The sequence below is a fragment of the Centrocercus urophasianus genome, unplaced genomic scaffold (genome assembly GCF_019232065.1).
Source record: "Centrocercus urophasianus isolate 14NV4802_14NV808 unplaced genomic scaffold, USGS_Curo_1.0 seq_14, whole genome shotgun sequence".
NCBI classification, from domain to species: Eukaryota; Metazoa; Chordata; class Aves; order Galliformes; family Phasianidae; genus Centrocercus; species Centrocercus urophasianus.
In genome coordinates, this window is record NW_024884586.1 from 19,635,381 (window position 1) to 19,658,113 (window position 22,733).

Here is a 22,733-nt window from a genome sequence, read left to right on the forward strand (position 1 = left end):
ATGTGCATTTGCAGGATTCTAGTGACCTCAAAGAAATGAGGTGGAAGTTTAAAAACCCCAACACCCTAATTTGTGAGCACGTTGATTCACTGATTCAGAAAGCACTTTTAAAAAAAATTGCATACTGCACAAGACTCATGTCAGTCCTCAAATCAAATATATACATTTTTAATATTTGAAATATTTACATGGTGGAACCTTTACACGATCCCATTTGTTAAGAACAGTGTTTTCAAGTCTCCTCTCCAGATACAAAGAACTAGTAACTCAAGGTCACAGTTATGTTTTCTGAACAGGTCAACCTGTATCCTTCAGTTAAATACAATATAGAGATGCTGGAACACCTTTACTTAATTTGTTTGCTATTAAGAATTTCGCTTAAAAATTAAGAGTTTTTGAGATGGTTTGCTCCCTGGAACACAGTCCTCCTGCAATCAAAACAGTTCATAGCACATTATTGATTTGTCTTCTTACCTGGGTATGAGATAAAAAATGCAGTTTACAGTACATCTCATCATTTATATCACATCAGCCTATTTATAAAAATCCATACAAACAAGGCAGTAAAATACAACCCTCTTTTTGTGGACAACAGACTGCTTACAGTAGAAAACAAAAGTCAGGGCTAGTTTTAACAGTATGGATAAAAACAAGACTTCAGCTTTGTTTGAAAACTTACGGTTTAGTTTTTGTCAACTACTACACTCAGTTACAACTCTGAAGCTTCCCAAGCATGTGCGTTTTCTTTCCTCCTTACATTCTAAAAAAAGGTTTTAAAAATTATTTCTTAAAAACAAAACAATCAATTATTTTGGAGACAAGGGACTATAAAGAAGTGATAAAAATGAAACTGAGCAAAAGATACGCAAGGTTTAAAAAAAAAAAAATAAATAGCACTTACTGAGATCCTCTTCTTGTTTTAAGAGAGCAAATTAAAAGTTTCCTGCAATTTGCACTTCCTAGGAAAGAAGCAGAGTAATCTGCAGAAAATCAACTTCCAGCTTTATTGGTAGCTAAATGGGCAATGATACACCGATACCAGTAATGGTTCGTGTCAGAATCAGAAGTCTGAGGAAACTCCTTTTCCAGAATTAGGTAAGGAGACCAGAAAACACACAGAACTGTTCTGTGAAAACAGCTAACCACTTAGTTTAAATTAAATTTAAATCTGTAACTGAAAATAATTCCATATTAAGTGCAAATATTTTGCAAAAGAGGGGCTTTTTTTTTTTTTTTTTTTTTTTTTTAATATTTACAAGAATCAAAGTAACATAAGATTACCAGAGAGCGTGTACAGTAGCTGCAGCTTATAAAACATACCGGTAATTGTACCTGGTGAATTATAAAGAGAACCAATGCAGGATTTCAAATAACTGAGAAGGGCAGAAGGGGCCTCTAAGCAGAGGACAAAAAAAAAAAATTCACATTTTCTACATAAAAAAATACAGGTCTCAAGTCTCTGAGAACAGAGAAGGTCTGAAGTCCTTGGATGATAGGGAAAAAAAAGCAAAAATTGAAATGGAACCCTAGAAGCTAGGAGAGTGCTTTATTTCACTAGACCAATCTTCTTGGCTTCTGTCTCGTATATCAACAACCTCCACATTTTGACTATGAAAACTTCAGCTTCTTCATCTAGTACCTGTAAGAAACACACATTTTATACATTATTTTTTAGGTTAGGGATTCTAGTAATGATGATTAATTCTAGTAGACATATCACAATCTGCAGCCAGAAGAAAGATCACTTAATACCCAATTCCAATGCAGTGGAGGTAATATAATCAAAGTTAACATTGAGTGAAGGACTGGATAAACTTCCAGGGGTTTTGCCTGTCCTGCACTTATGATCTGACTTGACCTTTGTTACACTCTTGTATATACTCATTAATTAGGAACAGACTCTTCATAAAACAAATCAGAAAATGTAATTATAAGAGAGTCAACAGAAGTTCACATTTCTGGTACAGTTCTACTATTGTCAAGTCTTTCCTCTACTGCTAGGGACAGAACCTTTGTTCTACATTTCCAAATACAAAGAGTTTCTCAGCAGAGTTCACTATTTTCTACCGAGAGGCTGTAACTACAATATCATGTCTGTGCTAGCAGAAACTATTTAATCAGAACAGCTTTCATATGTAACTACAGTATGCACATTCTGTGAACACCAAATATTTCTGTTACGGATTCCTACTAATTCACACAACTGACAACTAGCTTCTGTGCAATGCAGAAGGTACATCAGTTAGACAATTTCTGCTTACCATGGCAACGTCATCCAGTATGCTCTGTGGTGAACTGTGAGCCATAACCTGAAAGAAAGAAATGTTTTTCGTCTAAAAACTCAAAGTAAACTATATTAATGTATCAGGGGGAAAAAAATTGCTACTTCCTAAGAATTTTTAACACCTTGCACAGAACAACAGTGTTTCCAATTCATTAGTTTCTAGCATTAGCAAGGCAAAATTTTAAAGTTCATTAGATTTAATTACAGTGAATGCATGTTTATGGCTTGTTATTGAGGAACAAGTTCTAGCATGCTCCAGAGATCCAAAACAGTCTCTATTTGCTGGCTATTTGGCACCTTTGGTAAAATCCTCTTCCTTCAGCAGTGAATTTCTGCAGGAAGAGTGAAGCAAAATTTGCTCTATCATTCTAGTGCAGTTTTCCATCTGTCTTGAAGTATTTTAAGGATTTCAATTTTCTGTAATCATAAAGCTGTCCTTCAAAACTAGAAAATGACATTCTTTTTAATATAATTTAAACTTGGCAAATATTTTCTGTTTTTCACTTTCTATTACACCATACACCACTCATGCCACAAAACAATCACTCTATTTGCTTCATGCAGTAGCTCTTAAGCATAAAATCCTTAGAGTTGGAAGGGACCACTGAAGGCCACCTAATCCAACCCCCTGCAATGAACAGGGCCATGCACAGCTAGATCAGGCCGCACAGGACCTTATCCAGCCTCACCTTTAAAGTCTCCAGGGATAGGGCATCAACCACATCACTGGGCGGCCTGTTCCGCTGCCTTACCACCCTTGCTGTAGAAGACTTTTTCCTTCTATCTAACCTAAACCTAATCTACTCTCTTTGAGCTTGAAACCATTTCTCCTTTCCTGTTACCACAGACCCTGCTAAAGAGTCCAATCCCTTTTTTCCTGTAGCTTCCCTTTAGATACTGAAAGGCCACTATGAGGTTATCTCGCAAGCTCTCTCTTCAGGCTGAAGAGCTCCAGTTCCCTCAGCCTGTCCTCATAGGAGATGAGTTCCATTCCACAGATCATTTTTGTGGTCCTTCTCTGGACGCACTCCAACAGGTCCACATCTCTCCTCTACGAAGGACTCCACATCTGGACACAGTGCTCCAAGTGAGGCCTCACCAGCACAGAGTAAAGGGGCAGCATCACCTCCCTTGACCTGCTGGCTACACTTCTTTCATACAGCCCAGGATACGGTTGGCTTTCTGGGCTGCAAGAATATACTGCTGACTCATGTTCAGCTTCCCATCCACCAGTACCCCCAGACCTTTTTCAGCAGGGCTGCGCTCGATCCTTTCATCCCTCCAGCTTGTACTGGTAATGGGGGTTGCCTTGACACAAGAACAAAATCTTGGATTTGGATCTGTTGAATCTCATGAGGTTCACCTGGGCCCAACTCAAAAGCCTATCTAGGTCCCTCTGGTGTGCCAACTATACCATACAGCTTGGTGCCATCAGCAAACTTGCTGAGGGTGCACCTGACCCCACTGTCAACATCACCAGTGAAGTTATTAAAGAGTATTGGCCTCAGCGCCAACCCCTAGGGGACACCACTCATCACCAATCTCCATCCAGACATTGAAACATTGACCACCACCCTCTGGACTTGATCCTGCAGCCAGTGAAACACAAACTGAGGCAAGCCCTTATGAATATACCATGAAAACAGTATTTAATTTGATGGAGTAATCTAAGCAGAGCTTAGTTTAAACAAATGACACACATGACCAAGAGGAATGGGAGAATGACTTCTAGTGCTACCTTGGTATTTGTCTACTACCAAAAAAATAACAGTAACTAAAAAGATTTTTTTAAAAAGTTAATTTAAAACTCACGTGATGTCTGCCTACTCTCTTTCCCTGAATTCACACACATCCAAATCTGTAAACTTAAAAATGTTCATGGCAAATTAAATATTTATCTGAAATTAAATGGTAAAATTATCAGGTACAACAACTGCTTTTGCCACCTGGTCACTTCAGATGCCCTTATGGAGTAGAGTACTAAATGTAAACAGCATATGGCATGTACAAATTGAACTTAAGCATTCAAAGAGATAACTTGTGAAACAGTGTACATACTAACCTGAAGTACATCAATCATCTCTGCTCACCAATATTATAAATTATAGAGAAGGTAAGAACAGACTGCTTTCAAGCAACAGATACTGCTACTATTCCTGCAGCTTTAACTGGCAATAAAATCCAGACTTCAAACAGACCCAGAAGATACTAACCTTAGAACAAACAAAGTCAACTAGTGTAGCTTCTTCTTCCCCAATATATTCTATTATTTTCTTGTTGATCCATGGTCTAATTCGACGTTCCATTAGCGTCTGAAAGAAAAAATAAAAAATAAAAAAATCACACCATAATTTCCATAAATTTTATTACCCTGAAAAATTACTGCCAGAAAGGCAGCCAGAAGACCCACAACAACAGCTCAGTGAAAGATGACTGCTCCAAAAGCGAATGTCTCATATTTTATTGGCTCACAATGTCAGAGGTGGATGTAGGTGGTATGGCAGTAAAGGTTGAACCTTCCCACCAGTATTCCATTATATATTGTTGACATGCACCAGATGACAGCAGAGGGGCAGTCTGGCAAAATAGCACAGGACATGAAAGTACATATGATACAAAGATGTGGAACCGAATTTCTCAGTGAGGAAAAACTGCACCCAATGATACTTGCTGAACATTTATGTAGACTGTCTCAGCCATAGATTTACTTATAGATTTATGTATAGACTTATTTATTTATTAAGTGCTGCATGCAGGCTCTCGATCATCACTGGTGAAAATGCAAATCCAATATTGATGACTATGTTGAAGAACAGTGTTTTGTAGCTGAGAATTTGTTACATCAAATAGTGTTTCATGCTTTTGGTATCTGTTGTACTTTCTACAGAAATAAATAGGAGTCAGTACTCTCAGAGCAACCAACAAATGTTTAAGTACCAACTGAGAACACAGTGATTTGGGTATTGGTATTTCTGACAGCCATTCAGAGACTTTGTAAGACTTTTTTCTCCCCATTCATAACATTACTAGACAACTCAGGAGTGTTATCAACTCAAGAGCCCAAACAAAAATAAGTGGTCATACTTCAGAAAAAGAACTGAACATGGAAAAGAAATAGAATATTGAAGTTCAATTCCATTTAATAGTGCTGCTTCAATTCACTGAGGTACTAGAAATGCTACACCTCTATTCAAATTCCAAGGTTTGCTTGGAAAAAATCAGGCTTTTTGGGGCATGGTTAAGAAATTAACTTACTGAATCCACAATTGACCAGTCAAGAGGATATGCAAAGAGCTCTGGTTTTGCTGTGGGAATCTTCTCAATGAGACTCTTAATATGTTTGCGTTTTTCCTCTGTATTGACACTGCCTTTGATGTTGCTTTTATCTTCATCTCCATAATCCAGGGGGACAAGTTTCCTTTTCCGGGGCACATCATCACTGTCTTCATCATCGAATTTATTGAAAACACTATCCACAGCAAGCTTCTTCCTTTTTACAGCATTGGGCTGATTAGGACTATTGCAGGCACCTACAACCCATAAGACAGAATTACATATTCACGGACTGTAACTAAACCTCATTTGCTCTTCACACATTTTTTGATGAATATCAGGTTGTGTTATATAAATGCCTAATCTCAAAATTTAGATATCTAGCTCATATATTTAGGTGTCTAGCTCAAACTGAGCTTCTTCAAGGTTCTAGAAAAATAGGCAGCTCTCCCCTATTACCCTAAAACCAATTAGCATCCCTTACTGAGAGAGGGAGACAGTAACAGGAATTCAAACTTGGCAGAGGCAAAGCAACAAGGTAAAAGTTAACTACAAATCCAATTGTAGGAAAAACATTAGAACTGTTAGACTAATAGCACACAGTTGCTCTTTATTCATGTTATAACATTAGTGCAACCTCAAACTACAGCATTATTATAGTTCAAAATAATAAATGAACTAACCTTGAAAACAAGTATCGTTAGTTCTGGTGCTCTGAACAAAAATATTTTGTTTTTTTCAACACTAGGAAATTGCTGAAGAGCTAAGGAACTCTATGCTCATGTTCCAACTGCAATTGTCATCAATTCATTGTACTACTTTAAGAGGGGGAAAAAAAAAAAAAAATCTCATTTCCAGTTTCCTTGTTTAAAGGGTCTTTGTGAATAAATATGGGAAGTATCTAAGACTTAATTAACATATATTTACATTAATGAAAACTAACAAAGATCTTTACAAGAGGTGCTTAGAAACCTTCAAAGCAAAATAACTAATCTCAGTTCAGAGCTAATCCTTTAGGAGACTAGATGTTTCCTCCACTCTACATTTCAGAAGAAAAATCTATATATACTACACATGCAGAGCATCTGGATAACAATGCTTGACAAAATACATCAAAATGATCAATGTATTTGGAAAACTATGTTGTCATCTTGCCTTTTTTTTTTTTTTTTTTTCATTGCAAACCCATTTGAATGTTAACAGAAAACTGTAAACTCACCTAGTTTGAGGCTAAGTCCTATTTTGGGCCGATGCTCCTCTGGCTGCTGCTGATCAGGTGAATTTTCATGGGGGATAATAATGCCACAGGGAGATTCATCACCAGGTGTGTTAGGGGTTGCATTTCCACTAGCAGAAGAAACAGACGGGGCAGAACTAATTGGTCGTAATGTTGGTTTAAGGCAGGGCTTCTGTTCAGGCTCTTCCTCTTCTTCCTCTGGTTCTTCTCTTTTTTCTTCTTTTTCTGCTTTTTCCTCCTCTTCTTCCTCAGACTCTGGCTCTTGTTTGATTTGTGGCTGCCTACGGCGCTCAGCCTCCTGCTCCATCTACAATGAAACAGAATTAGCAAATAAGCTCTCTAAAAACAGCACTGTTCAAAAACAAATGTAAGTTAAGAATTAATATATACAACTACTGCCATTTTATTGACAATTACTGGCTAATCTAGTTTTCAAACTCCATCTAGAGATGCATCTGAAACAATTTTCCATTTCTAGTCTTCAACTGCTTGCTTGAATTTATTTATTCTTAAGAAAAAGTGAATCATGTATTAATCATTCAATCCTTAGCTTACTAAGCACATTTTAATATCAAGGTTTTTTTTTTTTTTTTTCCTTTTGGACTAACAGCTACTCACCCTCTGAAGTTCTGCATCTGGATCTGGGTGTCCTTCTGCCAGAAGGCGCTGCCTGATTTCTTCTAATTCTTCCTTTTCTCTCTTCCTATCCCGCTCATCTGCTTCCATCTCTTTCTCTCGGTCTCGGAGTCTCTTCTGAAGAGCACTACCCCTACAAAAGGTACAAAATTTGTACTTTAAAAGAACATTCCAGTTATAGCTTTGTATGACAATGCAAGAAGTACCTGATACTGATGTACTACACTTAAGTTAGAGCATAAAAGCACATTGTGTCCCCTATTTTTTTTTTTGAACAGGAAAAAATATCCCTACATTCCAGTATAAAATTTGCCTCCCATCACATTAAACAGAGAACGAGACTGCTGATCTCTCCAGGAAAATAACCAAATTTTATCAAGCTGTATGTGACAAGAACCAGTTCTGATATCTTAGTCTGATGCAAGCTTCAGTTAGTCCCAACCTGAATCTCATCCCTAATATGCTTGTTCTTGATACAATTTACAGCTTCCTTGTAGTGAACTATTTAGAAATAAGCTTCATCCTGTCTCCCTGCTTGCCCTAACCTTATTTTGTACTTACATTGACCTGTGCTGTGCCTGACTTGAAAGTTAGGTAGTAGGAAGGAGTAGCTACTCCCAGTCACCAGTAAGTAGTACTTAAGGACTTTGCCTTTTCCCTTCAGCACTTAAGCAATGCTGAAATAATTTGGACACTTATGAGCCTTAAATCACCACTTAATCATTCAAACATGAAACTCCATAAACCTCTGCCAACAAACTCCACAATTTTGTTAAAATGGTAGGTGAATATTTTCTTGCCTGGAATCAACATAAAGACATACCTGTAATATTTTGGATCATCTCTGTCATCATCATAATCTTCTAAGAATTCTTTTAACCGTTTAGCTTCTTTTGCCTGCAAGACATCAAAGCATAAATAATATTATTTCTGGTTTAAAATCTAGTAATATTTTTAGAAGTCAATGCTTCAAATAAAGAGTTTTCAACAGAAAATGGAAATACTATGTAACATTGTGCTCACAATAAAAGCCAGGGGAAAGGAGAAAGGGGAAAACTTCAGTTACGGCATTTGTCTTCTGAAGTAACTGCTACACATGATGAGGCCTAGTTTCCCTGGGAAATGCTAAACATTAGCCTGCTTTTAGGAAGCACTAAATTTCTTATTTTGCTTGCTTGTGCAACTTTCATGCAGCTTTTGTTTTACCTATTAAACTGCTTTAACCTTACCCCAAGAGTTTTTTCACCTTAACTTTTCCAGTTCTCCTCCCACTGGAAGGGAGGGAGCAAGAAACTGTATGGGACTTAAGTGCCTACTGGAGTTAAAACAATTCTCAACCACCTTTTTTTTTTTTTTTTTTTTTTTTTTTTTGAGTGGGAGGGGATTTAATTTCATGTAGAACAACGTCTTTCAATTTTTTATTCTTCCCCACTTTTCATTTTCTGTTTGTTTTGTAGCAAATCCCACTCCACCTCCTACCTACTCCTACTCTTGTATTTTCTCCTTTTCTGGGATAATTATGATAATTATGAAGTGAAACAGGAACATCATTCTTTAAAATAATTTTTTTAAACAAGGAAAACTATTAAACTGTGAAAGTATCCACCTTCTAAAGCTGTGATTTCAGACAGCATTTCCAGGTGTTACACTGGTAACTGGCTTTAGTTCATCAGTTATGAAATAACCACAGAAATTTAGCAGCGCTTAGATATTACATAAGGTTCATGCATGTGAGAGGGCTGGAAGCAAAAGTACTGCTCTAGTTCCATTGGTATAACATAGAGAAGATAGATTTTGGAAAAATCTGATGAAAAATACAGGTTAAAGATAGAGTTGAGCACGATGGTAAAAGCACAGTGCTTTTACAGCTGCCTACTTCTCAATGTCTTATGTTCACAAGGTCAAGTCACTCAGGACTCTCAATAGTAATTCTGCTTTTATTCGACATCTTTTTCATGTCTATTAACTCAAATTTTTGTACACACGCGTATGCAGAATGAAAGCACTAACACTGCATAAAGATCGCAAGAAAACATTCCTTTCCAAGATGGACACGAACAACAAGGGGAAAAAAGTCACAGGTAAAACTAAGCCTTACCATTTCCCTCCTTCTTTCTTCTTCTCTTTCAGCCTCTTTTTCATATTCTCGACTTTTCTTCCTCTCTCTGATTTCCCAGTTTTTAAGACGCTACAACAGAAGCATACAATTCAGACTCAAGCAAATTAAAAGTAGCAGAACTACTTTTAAGATAACTATATTATTGTTTAGAAACACATTAAAATTAAGCATAATTAGTTATAGTTTAAGACTTCGGAACAAAGAATCCAATGTTCTTCTGACTGACCGAAATACTCTGCCCCAATTCACACTGTCAAAAGATTAAAAGTATATTTAGAAAAGGAGAGCGAGAAGAAATAGCATATTTTGTAGAAAAACAGTTACTAGAACCCAGAAGTAAATACGGAATCTAAGAAGTTCCAACTTGCCTCTTGATACGCAGCTTCCTTTTCCCGCAGTTTCCTCTCTAACTTTCGGCGTTCATAGGCATCTTCTTCATCTTCTTCTCTGTCTCTCTTTTTATCCTTTTCTCGTTCTCGTTCCCGTTCTCGTTCCCGTTCTCTCTCCCGTTCTCTTTCACGCTCTCGTTCTCTTTCTCGTTCTCTTTCCCTGTCTCTGCTTTTTTCTCTGAAGGAAGCAAGAAGTCCAACTTTATGTACAGAGCCCTTCTCGTCCATTCAATGAAATGATGTACTTTTAAGTGTATAATGCACTACTTACACCATCTTGCAAGTTGTCTTTCTTGTGCAATTATACAGGATGATAAGCCAATACAGCAGTGGGCATAAATCAGGACTTTGAGATAAACAGTTCTTGAATATATGTAAGTAGTTGTTTGAGCACTGCAACTATTTAATAGGAATATCTACAGAAATCAAGCGTAAGCACATAGCAACTCATTTATTAGATTATGTTTGTAGTTCTCTATAAACAAGTGACAGCTAAAAATGCCACACCAAAAGGTATGCTTAATAAATCCTTCACATTTCCATGGCTTACAGATAATATAAGCCCCGCTTACAAGAAAATGTAAAGTGTAACTGCTATTTCTCCCATGGTGAAGATGAAAATGGTAGCACCTAGAGGCTGACATTATGAGTCATAGTTTAAGACTGGAAAAGTCATTCTCTTGCTTTAAAAAAAAAATAAAATACATCCACATATGCAAAGAAGATGAAAATATTTAAAGCAAAGGATGGTGAAGACATCAGAACATTTCAAGGACAAACAAAGTTACTCATGAAAAAATAAAGACTCTCGATTAAACCTGTATACTTTAGTCATGATTGGATGATGGCTGCTTACTACAGTCCTTATGTTCCTACGTTGTGCAGGAAACCAAGTACTCTTCTGATTAGTGTAGATAGAATCTTCTCTAAAATTTCAGTTTCCTTTTTTTCATTCATTCATCCAAAAGGGCCATTCTTATTTTGAACGGCAGCTTCTGGGCTGAACTAGAGACTCGGAGAACACTAGAAATAACTGAAACAGACAGCAACCTTAAGTGTACTACCTTGATCTGCTCCGATCCTTGTTGCGATCCGAACTTCTTTCACGATCTCTGTCCCGATCTCTGTCCCGTTCTCGGTCTCTGTCTCGGTCTTTAGTTCGGTCACGATCCCTATCTCGCTCCCGTTCACGCTCCCGTTCCTTTTCCTTCTCTCGTTCACGCTCCCGTTCCCTTTCTCTTTCACGCTCTCTCCTTTCTCGTTCACGCTCCCGTTCCCTTTCTCTTTCTCTGCGTTCTTTTTCAATTTCCTGTCTTTCTTTCTCCTTTTTGCCTTTTTCCTCCTCCAGTTTCTAAAAACCAACAAGAGAACTTACATAGTTAATTTTGTAGTTATAGGAACCAGACCTTCCCGACGCAACACACAAGGCTGGTAATGGAGATACCAAAACCGCCACTGATTTTAAAATATTAAAGAGGGTTTGGTGGGTATTTTTGGAACTCATAAGTATAAAATCAAAATGCAGCAATCACAAGACTAGATTTCGTGCAAAAGCATAGATCTACACAGACCAGCAATCTCCAACCTTAGCAGAGCCGGGCTGGCCTCAATAAGCTGACTAAACTGCACATACACAGTGTGCAGTTGTCATAATTCAAATGGGCCACAGATTCCACTGGTCCTATAAGCCACTTGGGTACAAGCAGAGTGAACTTCTAGCTAACAAAATTTAATCCTGTTCAACAAGAATATATTTCAGTGGAATGCTTACTGGGACACTGTTTTGCAAGAAGTCTCGGCAGACCGAAACAACCCTATATGAAAAGTTGGGTAAAGAAATTTTTCCACTTACACATGGTGCATGTGGTTTAACAATGAAGAGAGCTGCAACCTTTCACCTCCCTAAAAAAAAAATCTAACAGTTCATTGGTAAAAAATGGACTCTGCAGAATGGAATCCTTAACTTCACTGCAATATGGAGTTAAAAAAAAAAAAAGAAAAAAAAAAAAGGTTGGAAATAGCTCTTTTGAAACACAGAAACTAAAGGGTTACCTGCTACAGTTTTACTAAAAATTGTGCAAAATTGCCATTTTTAAAATTTCAATTAGAAACAGTTCCTATGACCAGAATTCCTATAAGACAATAGAAAATACATCAACAGAATGATAGATAAATCCATCCTTGGAAGCAATTGTTATGTGTTAACTTACAGATGCTGTGCTAGGACATGGACCGCCAACACTGGATTAACCTTGCCTACAAGCTATGTTTCTGGGAGGAAGAGCAAGTACACGGTTCACAAATATACCAAATAACAACCAAGTATACCAAATTTCAACCTGACAGATGCCAGAATACCACTTTTTTCTTTTTTTTTGAAAAAATATTGAGCAGAATAAACATGTTTATCCCCTTTGGCTCCACGTTTACCATCACTGACATGAAATTAAAAACTGGAACAATCAAACAGCATTCTGTTTTGTTTTGTTTTTTTCTTTTCTTTTAAACAAAGCATGTAAGACAACTTTAAAAAGCAATCTTACCTGATAAATGCTCTTCTGCCATAGGCACGGGGACCAGAGAACCAACAAAGGATTACAGAAATAAAGCTAATTCACTAGTGATTAATGTATCCAGTGAAACTACTCTGCATCGATAGCACAAATACAGGCAAACCAATATTGGATACATTAAAATCACAAAAGGAAAAAGGGACTAAAAATGGTAGGAAATAGGTAGAAAACTGGTATGAAAAACAAAACTTGGATTCTACGAGATACATGGGGCTGAAAATAAATTTCTAAAGGACCATACTTTACAGGAGCTTTACAGTATTAAACCTCAGTCTAGTCAGATGCTAAACTAGGCTGCCAACTTCTAAAAATCCAACTTACCTCAAATTTCATATACTTTTAAAAAAGTTTATATACTGAAGTTGTTGATACTTACAGGTTATCTTAGATGTTCCAATAGAAATTTCTTTTGTAGAACTGCTTTTTTGCCACTCAAACTTTGTGGTGAAAAAAATTCTTTATTTTTTTTTTTTTTTTTTTTCAAACTTAAAAATAACGTTTACACGTGTGCAAACACACAGCCACACAGCCTTGTATATGAAAACCCACTACGTAGGTCTGCTTCCTCAAAATCCAATTAAAAAAAAAAAATAAAAAATCAGCCTACTTCACAATCTAAATCTGACCTCAACTTCTATCAGCCTAAACAAGAGGAACTCAAAGGGTAACGGGATGGGAACGGTATCTGATATTTTGAAGTAATGAACAGAAATGAACAGGTAGAAAAATTATAAATCTTACCTTGAGCTCTCTTCAGACTCGTCCGTGCTGTAAATGGACGCCCCCTGCAATCCTGATACCCTGACAGTCTATGGTTATTGTTTTATAAACTCATACCAAAAACATGCAAAGGTTCACTGTGCTCACTAACCAGCTGCTAAAGTTTCAACAGCCCCTTTTAAAGGTATCCAATATATACAGTGACTATTTTCAGTTTGACTTTGATGTTAAGGAACAAGAATAGCCCCCTAGTAATAAAGATTAAAGGCAGAATATGCCCGAAAGCATCTGGAACAATGAAGCAATTTTTTTGTTTGTTTGTTTGATCTTGTTTTTGTTAAGCATATTACTTGTTTGTATCTTAATAACAGTGGCTTGTTGGGGCTTGGAATCGAACACAGTTCTACCAAAGTTCCACTGTGAATCAGTTTCACGCTGAATTGCTGAGCTTCTGCAGGTGATTTCTTGTAGAATTTTTCCCCACGTGTTCACTGCTAACAACTATGATCAAGTGAAAAACCAAATGCATATACATCTAACAATGTGCAGTCACTTGCATTTACACAGATTAAGTTGCATGAAAACATGGTACCAGCTTCACATGGTAAAGCTGAGTAACGTGGGTGTACTACTTCACCTTGATGTAGCTTCAAAGTTTTCATTAACGTTGATTACAGGATATTTTGAGACATGAGCATGGGCTCAAAAGAGGAGTGCACTGCTATCTCCCTACACCAAGGGCCATTCCAGTTTCGTAGGGGGAAAAATAATATCAACTTTAAGCTAAACATTAAAACAAGAACATTACATGCATAGCTGTGCATTATGATATATCAAGTTTCATTCTACAAAGCAGAAACATTCACAGATGCGATAGCATTAATGGAAACTTGCTTAAGTGAGAGCTAAGGTGGGATTTAATGTACACAAACGTTTCCAAGCCAGTTACCCCTTTGCATATTTTTCTGAGGGGGCATCCATAAGTATAATAAAAAACAGAAGCTCATACTTACATCCTATTCCATGTTACTTTCCAAGCTGTGAGTTTCATCTTGCATTAGTCACCATATGATCTCTATCATAATGGTGGGGGTCAATGAATAGATTAGCTTTATGGGAATTTACAGTTCTTCCATGCATCTAAAGTTTGGTAAGTCTGGTAACCACTGACCTATTTTTAATCTTTCCCCCACTCTTAACTTAGAACTATTAAGATATTAAGACTTAAATTTAATTCAACTTTCAACTCTTCATAAAATCTTGGATTATGTTATAAATCTACCTACAGAAACACACTCAAGTGTATGCCTTATACTGCAGCCCCATTTAGCCTTTAGCTATAAATATCTTGACTTAATGTATGTGAAGAAACTTAAGTTGCCTTTATTCATGTTAAAGTGAGAAGACTGAAAAATAATCAGCAGCAATCAAAAGCCTTAGCATAAAGATGTCAAGGGCCACTTTAACGTGGTAATTGTCTTTTTTGACTGGTAAAGAGTTACATGTATATTAAACCTAATATAAGCATCATCTTAAGTGATATTGCAATGTACTGCTAAATTTTATAATAGTGTCTTTTTGGATTTTGAAAAATTCTAATTTGTATTAAGCGCAAAAACAAGAATACTACCTTGTGTGTGTCTCTGAATTTACTGATCTCTCTTGATATCAGGTCTCTTTTGTCTTCCTCCATTTCTATAGCATTTATATCCTCCTAAAAAACAAGGGGGACAGGAGGAGAAGCATTAAGAGCTGTTTGTACAGACATGGGAGAACAAGAGAAAAGCTGAAGGTTAGAATTTTTCAACCAGTCTTGTAAGAGATAAATAAAGTCCTTCTGCAGTACCAAACCTGACAGTCTGATGTTAATGAGTGAAAAAAAATAAAAATAAAAAAATCAGATGGACAAGAGTCACAAATCTGGCAACTAGCAGTAAACACAGTCATTGTCAAAGCCTACAATGTAAACGAACCTTGGTGATGAGTGGATAAGGTATCAGTGGGGCCACTGGAAATCTGCGGAAAATCTGCGGAAAAATCCACGGAGATTTTTTTTTTTAAAAATAGATTGCATACTACTCTGAAAAACAATGTTTTGTATGTTTGTACTATAAAGCAATATTGTATTGCTGTGATCTTATTTCTTGATTCAACAAAATTACAGAAGAACCTCGCTAATTCTCCCTTCTCTGAACTACTTCAATAGGCAGTGAGGTCTCGTATTATTAAGACTTCACTGAATTATCAAGTATACTACAGGATATTAGTATGCTATGAAAACATCATAAACAAGACTAAGCTACACTTGCCAATACAATCAGTATATTTGTGGTGCACGAGTCTTGACTTACTCGCTAATTCGCAAAATTTGGTAAGTTGCACCTACTAACTAGTAGTGCGAATTAGCGAGGTTCCCCCGTGCTCGAAATTGAAAAACAGATTCCACTCACTCTCAGTTCCCCGCACACATTTTCAGCTCCCCCATATCAGACATGCCTTCACCCATAAGAACTAACACCAGACTCAGTTTCTAACATCAGTGGGAGTTTTCTTTGCACCCCTGCCCTTCAGGGCACAAAAGCCCCAAAGCTAGCAAGCTTCACCACCCCCCACACATACATATCTGCATCCATCTTCCCTTTCCCACCAGACCACAGTCCTCCTTTCTCTTCTCTTTTATGGCCAAGAGAACAATGAGCTAGGACCATCTCTTCACTCCCACCTCTATCCACACAGGCCAATGATGGCAACTTCAAATTTCTTTTCCTTCTTCCCAGTACGGGAGGAATGATGGGGTAAAATTTCAATGCACAAGTGCTAAGAGCATATGTTATCCACTTGACTAGCTCAGATTGGTCAAATTTTACTTCACAGAAAACTAGCAGAGTGTCTTTCTGTCCCAGTGACATACTCAGCACTCGACTCTTTCAAGACTGATGCCTTCTTACAGCATGCAACTACCTGTCCTTATTCATCGCCATATAAATGTACTCACAGGACAATTTACATTTTAACAATGCATCTAACAAAAAACAGCTGATAGCATTAGACAGTGACTTATTTGTTAATTCTCATCCAAGAAAGCATCTTCTCCCAAAGGAAGGGAGAGAAAAGAAAGACAAATTCTCAGCTCAGCACTCTTATGCCTTGGGTTAGCCATGGCTAATAATGTTATGGGGAAGATACATTCACTCCCTGAGGGAGATGTTACTTCTTGCACCACACTTAAACTCCATAAATATCTGAAACTGCATTATTGACTTTGGCATAGGTACTTTACGGAAGACTTAAGTGTGTAAAAATCTTGGTCAAACAATTCTCCAATCTTTCATATTAGGTGCAGAATGGCAAGTGTAAGACTCCATTTTCCCATGGTTAGAAATTTGGCTGGAAAAGCTAAGTCTGAGTTTGTTCATTCTTAATCCCTCTTCTCCAGAGTTTGTTTTAAACCAACAAAAAGGTCATTCACAGAAGCAGGTCTAAAACCAGAACATTCATTCCTGCTTAACAATTTTTTTTGCATTTACACAATATAGTAAAACCAGCTGAAAAATTCCAGCCAAATTGACACATGCGTGTAAAAGTGATTTTGTAAAGTAGGAAGATTATAATATGCCTTTCATCCCTGAAGGATCCTTCCAAAATTTGTGAGGCACACACATATCACACATATATAGCTAATGAAGTTTGTCCACATGTGGAGAAACAGCTGCAACCAAGTTGGATCAAGGTACACTAAAGAAATGCATACCACAAGGAAAGAGAGAAATTTGTCAAAAACTACCAGAGCAAATCCCTGCACATTACAAAAGTGCCCTGGCATTATTCAATGGAAATGCAAAGTATGCAGAAAGTTTTTACAGTTGTTTTTAAAGTTCTCATCTGAAAAACCTACATGCACATGCAGTTTAAACTGCACTCAATTCAGTATTTCCACCTTCAGAGGGATGAAAGGTCAATTCAAACCTGCCCAGACTCAAAACTGTTGTTCCAAGAAGCTTAGGTGCTTAGATTCCTTCACTATCCTGAAAGGACAGTTTCTATAACTGACTAGTTTTCAGCATAAAACATGAAACTGTTGCTGACATCAATGCTTGATCTGGTTTCTCATCATGAGTTTAGGTTAAAAGCGTTTGCACAAGGTTTGGCCATTATTTAAAGGTGAGTTGAAGAAAAATCTGCTTTGTCCAAAATCAAAACACATACGTCCTCCTTCTTTTCCTTTTTCTTCTTCCTGGGGTGAGAGTCAGATTCCTGGGAGGGGGCATTGAGCTCGCTGGAATATTCTCGTATTAAGACATCAATGGCCCCTTTAATTATCTGATCTCTTCTCTTCGTTTCCTCATCCAGTGCTTCATCATCATCATTTGTAGTCTCTGGTCTGGAATTCTAAGGAAAAATAGCAAGGTAACAGGAATCAACAAATTGAGAATAACATTAGTTTTACTTTAGAAGTTCATCTCATTAATTTAAACAGTTTTTACTAAAATAACCTCCAAGTAGTAACTAACTGCTTTATTTTTACTCAAATCTTTTCACACTAGCAGTAATAAAAGGATCACAGTTTTACTTGCAGAATGACAGTTGAGAGCACACATAGGATTGCAAAATAAAATAGAACAGATAGTGTGTGACTAAGGAAAAAGAGCACACATAGAAAGGCAATCATTATAGTTCCCCTCATGGTCAAAAGCTTCTGCCCTGTTTCCTTCACAACCTTTAAGCTGTTTCAGAATCAGTTCCTCAAGGCCTACTGAGGTGCCATGCAATATAAATGTCTGTCTATAACTTTAAAGTTGCAAGTTATTAACAGAGAATTATACTGAATAAACTTTGTTAGATAAGTATTCCTTGCACAGCAAACGTTTTCTTAGCATTGCTGACTAGTTCCACAGAACTGACACAGTTCCTCTCTTCTGTTTTCCCCTTTCCACCTTAGTGACTAAAGGGAACAAGCACAATATTCATTTAACTAAATTCCATACGACAAGGTGAAACAGCAGTCTGCACACTGAGCAAGACAGCTCACCTCTCAATCCCTTCAGTCTTTTTTTTTTTTTTTTTTTAAAGGAATCTCACCCAAGATTCCAGCTGAGTGTCACTAAGCAATAGGGGGTAAACTGAATGAGAAAAGAATTGTTAGAGCAGCAGCTAAGAGTGAGGGGGGGAAGGGAGGATTCATTTGGATTTAAGAGATGCCAGGCCAAGGAGAAGCAAACTGAAAAGAGCTAGAAGGCAATAACAGAGAGTGGAACTGAAAAGGTCGAAGCAGAAGTGATCAGGTAGAGAAGGTAACTAGATGAAGATTTGTTTGATGTGCCCTGAAGAAATTCTGTATTAGTGTATATGTTTGATTTCTTTAAAATTTTGAAGAAAAGATGCAGCACCTGCGTATCAATGATGGTATGAAAAGAACCTCAAGCAGTATGATTAAAATATACTTTATCAACATTCCTTGGCAATTCTCAGTCTTTCTTCACAGCACTACAATGAAAAAGATGTTTGGAGCTAGTATCACTAATTCTACATTTCCAAAAAACTGGCACCCACTCTTATCATCATAAAAATACAATTTCAAAGCTGCAAATAGTACTCTCTACTTTATTAAATCAACTGCCCCCAAACCCACGGGAGCTCACGAAAACTGAAATTCATTAATTGTACAAAAGCTTCACTGATGTTTTAAACCCATTAGTATCACAAGTGATGCTAAGAGGAAAGAAGGAAGTCTGAATGGAAGAGGGCAAACAAATTTGTATCTAGGTTCACAGTTAATGTATTACTTCATTCAAAACTCATTTTGCTAGTAGTCTGCTTTACTGAGCATTTACTGCATTTATTACTATACACTGAGTACGTAGTCAAAACCAGGAAGTGTTTCAAGTGATGACTATGCGTCTAGTTTTCATAAAAAACTCTCATTAAAAGTAACTAGAAGTACTTGTGTGTTTGCAATTCACTTTACAGACCTTTATTAGCAAACCTAAACCTTCTAAAAATTCATTTCCTAATGTGATTTGAGTTTCCCCAAACAAGAGCCTATTCAATTTCATTTTACAGAAAGTAATTGTTCTAAATACTGAATATCTTAAGGCCTCTATGGTACTTCAAGCTAGTTAAGAGCAAGCTCAACAACCTGTGACACAATATGCATTATTTTAGCTAAAAATAGATAAGATTAATTTTAACACACAAACTTAAGAGATGACTGCCCACTGTCTGATACCTGCATCATCTACTGAATTATGAACTTATTTCCTTTTCATTAGCTTCTTCCAGAAAATTTGTCAATAAAAGAGAAAGAACAGACAGTTAGTTTGCAAACTCTGGCAAAGTAACAAATCTGGAGTTCATAAACTTCAGAATTTTTAAACAAAACTGAAGCAACAGAACCACATGGTACAGCTGAACTTTAGAATTCATCTTTAATTCATTCCACAGATTCAGTTGCATTTTATAAATAACTTTGAGCAGATTTAACTTCAACTGTGATGAACAATATGCCCTAGCAGCCAAAGGGGCCAACTATGTCCTGAGGTGCACCAGGGACAGCACAGCTAGCTGCTCAAAGGTAGGGACTGTCCCAATTCAATTGGCATTGGTGCAGTCTCACCTTGAGTACTGTGTGTACTTTCGAGCTACTGCACATAAGATGTTTAAAAAAACAGTACAATGTGTCCACAGGATGGTAACAAACGTGATGAAGCAATCACAGGACATCATCAAAGAGGCTCAACTGAAGACATTTGATTTTTCCAACTTACAGGAGGCCTAACAGATGACCTCATTGCTGTCCATATTTTCTTCGTGAGAGGGAGCATAGAGGGAGGTGCTCATTTGTGCATTGGTGACAGGACAAAAGAGAATGGTTTAATGCTGCATTGGGGAAAATTTAGACTGGAATTTAAGAAAGGAAGAATTTGTTATACTGAGAGGATGAAAAAGGCACTGGAACAACCTCCCAAGGCAAGTGTTCGTGACACCAAAGCTGTTGGTCTCAAAGAAGCATTTGGGCAGTGCTTGTAGATATACAGTTTAATTCTTAGACTGCCCTGTGCAGAGTCAGGAGTTGGACTCAATCCTCACGGGTCCCTCCTATCTCAGGATATTTTATGATTCTATGGCTGTAAAAGTGAAACAAAGCTAACTTGTACATAACTGTGTTTGTGTTAATCTACAGCGTTGTGTAAGTTCACCTAAAAGGGGTAATAAATTTTAAACAGCTCTAAGTGGGTTAATTCACTCATTTGTTGTAAACATGGTATAAGTTTTCAAGAGTACTTGTGAATTAAGGGCTTCCACTTCATTTCCTTTCATTACATCTTCATACTCATTAATTCAATTCTGGCAAAAACCTAAAGTGAATTAGTGGCAGAGACAAGAAAAGAAACTAGCAGACCAGCTTACAGCCTGATCTAAAAAGCACATTACATTGCCTTCCTGTCAAAATAATAGATGTTATATATAATATACACACCCCATTAGAGGCCTTTTTCTTTGCTTTCCATTCATCTAGCTGAGCCTTTGTCTTTGCATCAACTTTTACTAGTAGTTTCTTCTCTCCTATCTGGAGGTCATGGAGTAGTCTCAGTGCCCGTAGTGTGGAATCAGGTTCTTTGTATTCACAAAATCCAAAGGCTGAAATGGATGATTAAAATGAGAAGCAAATGTGTTAAAGCTCTATAGGCAATTATCTTTGTTTAAACAAACAAGTATTATGTTTTGAATCAAACTATGACCATAGATACTCCTCTACTTAAAACAAAGATACAGAAAGATAATTAATTGCATTAACTTTTGATATAAGGAATAGCCTCATGAATTAAGTCAAAGCAACGCACAACACTATAGTTCGTAAAGCATTTAAAATGATCTTAGCTAATAAATGTAGCCTATACAAAGAGACATCTCAGATTTGCAACTGTCTGAAGATCAAGGACATCATTCAACAGTACAGCATTAATCTAGAGCATTTCACAACAGTTACAGAAAGTTGTGAGGGGAAAAAAACATTGTGAAAATTAAATAATCATATATGAGAGATGAAAAACAATTGTTATATATTATTATAATATTAAATTATAAGAAATATTAAAATAGAAAAATGTAGGAAAACATTAACAGAAGAATAGCCCTAATTGTTTCATACATCCAATGGACAAGGATTATAGGGGGGAAAAAAAAATAAAAAAATCAGTACAATCTGGGGACAGGGACGAAAAACTTTTAATAAGGAAAGCTTCCTGTTAAGGAGGTTAAGGATGATACACAGTGATAGAAATGACTACTAATAACACTGCAAATCCACTCCCCTGGAATTTAAGTGAGGGCTGGTAACTATCTCTCAGATACTCTATAAACACCTGATTTAGTCTCAGAAAAGTGAACACTGTCCCCTCAAATACAGTTTTACATTTAACCTTTCACAATTTTGTTTTTTTTCTCTGCGTTGATTTCAAGGACAGAAAACTCTAACTCTATATGAGGAAGCATTTAACAGTTAAATATTGTTTTAAGATATTAAATACAATAACTATTAAAATAACAGCATGTCAAACATTTCAAAATCTGCCAAGTAATAAAAACACTACTTTGATCAGAGATCTTGAAAAGCATGAACATTACCTTGAAGTTTTCCAGATGCCCCTTGCACTCTCTTCCAACTCAAAACCAAGCCACATTTCTGCATTAAAGATATTAAAGATATTAAAGATATGTTTGAGTATTTTGTTTGAAACATAAAAAAAGTTAACACTTGGTGCACACAAAGATAAGTGAAAAGAATAAGCTCTACTAAAAACAAGCCATGTCTATATTCACTGACACACACAGCTAAAAAAAATTACTCTTCCCTTATTTACCAGCTATAAGGTCAAACCCACTGGACTGCTAATCCAGGGAGTATGACCAACTCTGTGTTTAGTTTCAACTTCACTACTCACAACTTTATTTATTAGCCAGGGATTAAATCAACAGGCAGCCCACCACACTTACTGCTAGAAGCTGCCGTATGAGCATGTCCGAGGCCTTCTCAGAAATGTTGCCCACAAAAACGGTGGTCGTGGGACCGCTGTTTTCATCGTTTTCTTTGTTCTTTAAGCCAGGGTGATCTTTCCTCACTCCTAAGTGTTTTCCAACCATGGACACTGTGGTAGGAACTAATACCTAGGAAGAGGAGGAGAGAATATAAAATAAAGCACTGCTGTTGTTTTTGTCCCTCCCGCCCCTATTTAAATTTTTATAAACAAAACAGGACAGACATGAATTTGACAATTCTCCCTTTATATGACCCTTGGTTAAGTTTACAGCGAGTAAACAATAAACATTACATGTTTCAATATTCATACAACATCAAGAGAATGTCATTTTTTGATAAAGATAGACAGAAAAAAGGTACAGCTGAACATGGCTTCTGGAAGTTACAGTATGCATGGTGAGCATACAGTAATATTAAACATCATTTGTTTTACACATTACTCATTTGTGACGTGAGTCACTGGAA

At 36.8% G+C, this 22,733-nt stretch overlaps 1 protein-coding gene across 2 annotated transcripts in view; it reads right to left on the reverse strand.

Annotated features, from left to right (window-relative positions):
- Positions 1 to 140: 140 nt before the first annotated feature.
- Positions 141 to 22,733, reverse strand: part of RBM25 (RNA binding motif protein 25) — a 33,232-nt gene continuing 10,639 nt past the window's right edge. Inside the window, exons 4-19 of one of the 2 annotated variants that reach the window (XM_042813863.1) lie at positions 22,226 to 22,396; positions 21,857 to 21,914; positions 20,709 to 20,869; positions 17,438 to 17,620; positions 15,205 to 15,258; positions 14,862 to 14,945; positions 11,003 to 11,289; positions 9,918 to 10,116; positions 9,529 to 9,618; positions 8,254 to 8,327; positions 7,413 to 7,563; positions 6,777 to 7,101; positions 5,540 to 5,814; positions 4,498 to 4,596; positions 2,262 to 2,309; positions 141 to 1,639 (exon numbers count right to left, since the gene is read on the reverse strand). In XM_042813863.1, coding sequence (XP_042669797.1) covers positions 1,547 to 1,639; positions 2,262 to 2,309; positions 4,498 to 4,596; positions 5,540 to 5,814; positions 6,777 to 7,101; positions 7,413 to 7,563; positions 8,254 to 8,327; positions 9,529 to 9,618; positions 9,918 to 10,116; positions 11,003 to 11,289; positions 14,862 to 14,945; positions 15,205 to 15,258; positions 17,438 to 17,620; positions 20,709 to 20,869; positions 21,857 to 21,914; positions 22,226 to 22,396 — 2,352 coding nt within the window. In that variant the 3' untranslated portion in view covers positions 141 to 1,546. The remainder of the gene's footprint in view (positions 1,640 to 2,261; positions 2,310 to 4,497; positions 4,597 to 5,539; positions 5,815 to 6,776; positions 7,102 to 7,412; positions 7,564 to 8,253; positions 8,328 to 9,528; positions 9,619 to 9,917; positions 10,117 to 11,002; positions 11,290 to 14,861; positions 14,946 to 15,204; positions 15,259 to 17,437; positions 17,621 to 20,708; positions 20,870 to 21,856; positions 21,915 to 22,225; positions 22,397 to 22,733) is intronic. The other variant, XM_042813864.1, reaches the window with a different exon arrangement.